The sequence below is a fragment of the Bos indicus x Bos taurus genome, chromosome 26 (assembly GCF_003369695.1).
Source record: "Bos indicus x Bos taurus breed Angus x Brahman F1 hybrid chromosome 26, Bos_hybrid_MaternalHap_v2.0, whole genome shotgun sequence".
In the NCBI taxonomy this organism is placed as follows: domain Eukaryota; kingdom Metazoa; phylum Chordata; class Mammalia; order Artiodactyla; family Bovidae; genus Bos; species Bos indicus x Bos taurus.
The window spans coordinates 17,622,421-17,628,324 of NC_040101.1; the positions used below are offsets into that span (position 1 = coordinate 17,622,421).

At 42.1% G+C, this 5,904-nt stretch overlaps 1 protein-coding gene across 1 annotated transcript in view; it reads right to left on the reverse strand.

Annotated features, from left to right (window-relative positions):
* NHLRC2 (NHL repeat containing 2) overlaps positions 1-5,743 on the reverse strand; it is a 61,452-nt gene extending 55,709 nt beyond the window's left edge. The window contains exon 1 of the mRNA XM_027529213.1: positions 5,321-5,743. Coding sequence (XP_027385014.1) covers positions 5,321-5,498 — 178 coding nt within the window. The 5' untranslated portion in view covers positions 5,499-5,743. The remainder of the gene's footprint in view (positions 1-5,320) is intronic.
* Between the last annotated feature and the right edge of the window lie 161 nt (positions 5,744-5,904).

Consider the following 5,904-nt stretch of genomic DNA (forward strand, 5'->3'; position numbering starts at 1 on the left):
TTCAGCACTAAGCTTTCTTTTGGTTCAGCTATCATATCTGTACATGACTACTGGAAAACCATAGCTTTGACTATATAGACCTTTGTTGGCAAAGGATAAACATACAAAATACCTAAGCCAATTTCATAAGAGAAAGAGCTAAAATGCTCTGGATTTAAATGAGACCTTAAATACAAAATATTTTAAATATTTTATTTCATTTCATTTAAATGAAAATATTTTAAATGAAAAGTTAAGCAAAACACAGTTAAAGATTTCATGAAAGCAATATTAATATCGATGAAGACCATGTTCCCTTCTCTCCAAAGGAAAGAAAATAAAATCTAATTAATCTGTGATTTCATAAATCAGAATTTATAATTACTAGACCATGATTTACAACTTTAACTACATACTATGAAGAAAAATTTTGTCAAACAAAAGTAGATTAAAAGCGCAGCATCTGTTACCAATTTAAGAAACAAAGATAAAGAGTTTGTTGCTTATAAGTAAATAAATGTACCTACTAAAACCATTAATTATACCTTGAAGCTTGGAAATAAATAGTTTATAGAAACTGAAAACCAAAGTTGGGTGGAACAAATGAATAATAACAGTTAACAACTAATAACGGCAACTGGAGTTACTCAAAACAAAATCTAAAAAAAAAAAAACAACCCTGCAAATCAAACTAGTATTTCTGTCAATAGTCCAACCTAGTGAGGTTTTGGCTTCCCTGGTAGCTCAGACAGTAAATAATCTGCCTGCAACATGAGAGACCTGGGTTTGATTCCTGGGTTGGGAAGATCCCGTAGAGCAGGGCATGGCAACCCACTCCAATATTCTTGTCTGGAGAATACCCGTGGACAGAGGAGCCTGGTGGGCTACAGTCCACAGGGTCGCAAAGAGTTGAACACAACTGAAAGACTAAGCACAACAGTGAGGTTTCAGAGTACAGTAAGGTCTTAATTATCCACTTTATTAAAGTGTTAATTATATACCTGATCAAATGACCATATAAAGCTCCAAACTAATTAATGCGTATTTCATATCTCCTAATTTTAAAATATTTATGAGTCTCAAATATATTTTCTATAAATAATCAAGCGATTTAGATTAGGGAAGTAGGGAAAGTATTATTATATATGTCAGTTATTGTGCTAGGTGCTTAGCAGACTTAATAATAATAATGCATTTTATATTAAAAATAACAATGAATATAATTTTAAAAGCTGTTAACATTTACTGAGCTCTCATATGAAGTAAGAACTTTAGATATATTACTTCCAAACTGCATAATAAACCTGAAAAGCAAATACTGGTTCCATTTTATAAGTGAGAAAAGTAAGGCTTGGAGAAGTTAAGAAACCTGCTCAAGATCCTATAACTAACAAATGGAATAACTGGGATTTAATTCCAGGTCTGTCTGAGTCCTTCATTTATACCATTCTGCTTCCCATAAAACATGTTTCTTTTAAGAAATAAACAAAGTGTTTTTGAGAGAGTTATGACTTCTTTATTACCATAATTGATAAACCAAGAAAAAACTCATATCCAATAATCTGTCCTCAGTAATTATGTTAAAAACAAAGACTGAGTATTTTGTTATTATATTATGTATGAGTCATGGAGATCAAATCTCATGGTAATAAAATACACTCACGGTAAATACCAACAAGAAAATAAAAGCACTGGGCAAAATCCTAGCTGCTGGCATGCTGGTTTATGACAGTGTACTATATATAGCTGATTTTGGTACAAACAACTTGGTGATGTCTATGCATACAGTCATCTCTTGTGTTGCTGGAAAAAGGTGTTTGCTATGATTGCTGTGTTCTCTTGACAAAAGTTTGTTAGCCTTTGCCCTGATTCATTTTGTATTCCAAACCCAAACTTATCTGTTACTCCAGGTATCTCTTGACTTCCTACTTTTGCATTCCAATCCCTTACAATGAAAAAGACATCTTTTTTAAATTTTATTTCTAGGTCTTGTAGGTCTTCATAGAATCAGTCAACTTCATCTTCTTTGGCATAAGTGTTTGGGGCCTAGACTTGTATTACTGTGATGTTGAATGGTTTGCCTTGGAAACAAGCCAAGATCATTCTGTCGTTTTTGAGACTGCACTCAAGTACTGCATTTCAGACTCTCTTGTTGACTATGAGGGCTACCCCATTTCTTCTAAAAGATTCTTGCCCACAGTGGCAGATATAATGGTCATCTGAATTGAATTCACCCATTCAGGTCCATTTTAGTTTACTGATTCCTAAAATGTTGATGTTCATTCACTCTTGCCATCTCCTGGAGTTTGCCCACTTCCAATTTACCTTGATTCATGGGCCTAACACTCCAGGTTCCTACGCAATATTGTTCTTTACAGCACCGGACTTTACTTCCACCACCAGACAAGTCCACAACTGAGTGCTGTTTTCACTTTGGCTCAGCCGCTTTATTCTTTCTGGAACTATTAGTAATTGCCCTCTGCTATTTCCTAGTAGCATAGTGGACACCTTCTGACGGGGGTTGTGGGCGGTGGAAGTTGGGGGTGGGTTGTCATCTTCCAGTGTCGAATCTTTTTGTTTTTTCTTACTGTTCATGTTCATTGGGAAAACCACGATGATGTGGTCACTCACCTAGAGCCAGACATCTTGGAGTGAGAAGTCAAGTGGGCCTTAGGATGCATTACTACAAACAAAGCTAGTAGAGGTGATAGAATTCCAGCTGAGCCACTTAAAATTCTAGAAGACAATGCTGTTGAAGTGCTGTACTCAATACGTCAGCAAATTTGGAAACTCAGTAGTAGCCACAGGACTGGAAAAGAACAGTTTTCGTTCCAATTCCAAAGAAGAGCAGTGGTAAAGAATGTTCAAACTACCATACAATCGTACATGAACCAAGAACTTCCACATGTACAAACACAGTTTAGAAAAGGCAGAGGAACCAGAGATCAAACTGCCAACACTTGCTGGATTGTAGAGAAGGCAAGCGAATTCCAGAAATACATGTACTTCTGCTTCATTGACTATGTGAATGTCTTTGACTATGTGGATCAAAACAAACTGTGCAAAATTCTTAAAGAGATGGGAATACTAGACCACCTTACCTATCTCCTGAGAAACCTGTATGCAGGTCAAGAAGCAACAGTTAGAACCTCATATGGAACAACTGATGGGTTCAAAATTGGGAAAAGAGTATGCCAAGACTGTATACTTTCATCCTGCTTACGTATCTTATATGCAGAGTACATCTTTTCAAATGCTGGGCTGGATGAAACACAAGCTGGAATCAAGATTGCTCGGAGAAGTACCAACAACCTCAGATATGCAGATGATACCACTCTAAAGGCAGAAAATGAAGAGGAATTAAAGAGTCTCTTGATGAGGGTGAAAGAGGAGAGTGAAAAAGTTGGCCTAAAACTCAACATTGAGAAAACTAACATCATGGCATCCAGGCCCATCACTTCATGGCAAATAGAAGGGGGAAAAGTGGAAGCAGTGACAGATTTTTCTTTCCTTGGGCTCCAAAATCACTGCAGAGAGTGACTGAAGCCATGAAATTAAAAGATGCAGGCTTCCTGGAAGGAATGCTATGACAAACCTAGACAGTGTATTAAAAGCAAAGACATCACTTTGCCAACAAAGGTCTGTACAGTCAAAGCTATGGTTTTTCGATGTGAGAGCTGAACCATTAAGAAGGCTGAGAGAATTGATGCTTCAGAACTGTGGTGCTGTAGAAGACTCTTGAGAGACCCTTGGACTACAAAGAGATCAAACCAGTCAGTCCTAAAGGAAATCAACCCTGAATATTCATTGGGAGGACTGATACTGAAGCTGAAGCTCCAATACTTTGGCCATCTGATGCGAAAAGCTGACTCGTTACAAAAGACCCTGATGCTGGGAAAGACTGAAGGCAAAAGGAGAAGCAGGTGGCAGAGGATGAGATGGTTAGATAGCATCACCAACTCAACAGATATGAGTCTGAGCAAACTCCGGGAGATAGTGAAGGACAGGGAAGCCTAGCACGCTGCAGTTCATAGGGTTGCAAAGAGTTGGACAAGAATTAGCATCTGAACAACAACATGTATATAAACTTTTAAAGTTTCTTGGATAGGATAAGCACTAATGCACCCAATTCTTTAGACAGAATTCTACAATAATTCAAGTCCAGTATAGGATTAATAACAGAAAAAAAATAAGCACTTCTGAAGGCCAGAGCAAAAGGCTTGGAAAGACACGAGGCTGTCATCAGGGGCAGGGTTCCAACAGACCTCCCATGAGACACTGAACCCTGCCACAGCCAACCAATTAACTATACATGTGGTTTCAGTGTCATGCCAGGAGACACGCCAACATCACCAGGCAAAACAATGCCAGTCCCAACCAAAGAAGGTAACATTCAGTTTCGTTTATCATAGCAAGATGAGCTTCACAAATAGCACTGCTGGGAATATCAGTTCTCTCATGCTCCCAACATTGACAGCAACAGGATTCAAACCTGGAGATGGGCCATAATTGATTCAGGTTTTTAAAACGACAAGTTCCACAACTTTGAAAGGAGTGTGGCCCAGTTAAGAAACCGGCCGATGTGGGAGGCAGTGTCTGTATAATCCAACTTCAGCATTTCTTAGTTGCCAGGCCCTAGGCAAACGACTCTATTCCCGTGCCTCAGTTTCCCAACTGTAAAACAGAGCTGAAAAGACCACCTCGGGATTCTCTGGTGGCTCAGAATCCGCCTGCAATGCAGGAGACCTGTGTTCGATCCCTGTGTTGGGACGATCCCCTGGAGGAGGGCATGACAGCCCACTCCAGTATTCTTGCCTGGAGAATCCCCATGGACAGAGTAGCCTGGCAGGCTGCAGTCCATGACGTTGCAAAGAGATGGACATGGCAGAGCGACTAAGCACCCACGCAATAAGACCACCTCGGTGGTTTGCAAAGATTAAGTAACAAATACTTTGTGTTTAGGACTCTTTGTGGCCCACAAGTGATCCGTAACCTTTAGCCTGGATGATGCACAAAGATGATGATGATGATGCGCAACCAGACTGAAAGGACAGGGTGGCGTGGACACTGGAATCACTGCCAACGGGGGCCACGAAACTTTAACTCGGTGTACTGAGTTAACCCAAGGCCCGGGAAGAGACGGAGGATAGAGACGAAGATGCAGGTTCCCGCCCTCCACAAACCCTAGTTCGCTGCCGCCTGGGGACAGAGTCTCGGCTGGGCGAGGCGTCTCTCCGCGGCTCGGCTGCACAGCCGCCTCGCCCACCGCATCAGGGGAGGGCGCGGTCCGCGAGAAAGGGGAGGTTCCGGAGGGGTCCCCACCCCGAAGCCAGCCCCTCACCTTCCGGAAACTCGGGCACCAACAAGTCCTGTTCCCAGCCGTCCACCTTCTGCAGATACTGGTAGACCAGGCCGTCCTTCTCCTCCTGGGTCACGGCGTCGAGCAGGGCGTACTCCAGCGAGGTCTGAGCCGGGAGCAGGCCCGAGAGGTTGCAGCTCCGGGCTCCGGGCGCCGCCATGTTCTCTCCGGATGGTCCAGGGGCGGCCGCCCAGCCCGCGGGACGGTCTCGGGTGGAGAGAGAGGAAGCGCTTTATTGTTCTTTGGTTTCCAAACCGCACATTCGCCTCCCTTTCCACCAGCCCCACTCTACGCTAACGGCAGTTTGTTCAAAGGCTAAAGTGTAAATCGGGGCAATTCCCAGGCACGTAATTAAACTACCTTCCCAACCTACCCCGCCCCTCCTAAGTCTTCTCGCCCCAGGGGAGCCTGGACATTCAGAACGCCAGATTCAACAAGGAAAAGGCCACTGGGCCGGCGTTCTAGAAGCTCCAAGAGAACAATTCCCCACCCTTCAGTTTGGAAATTAGCAGGTTTTAGAACTAAAATAAAACGAAATAAATCTGTAGAACTTAAAGGGCCCAAAC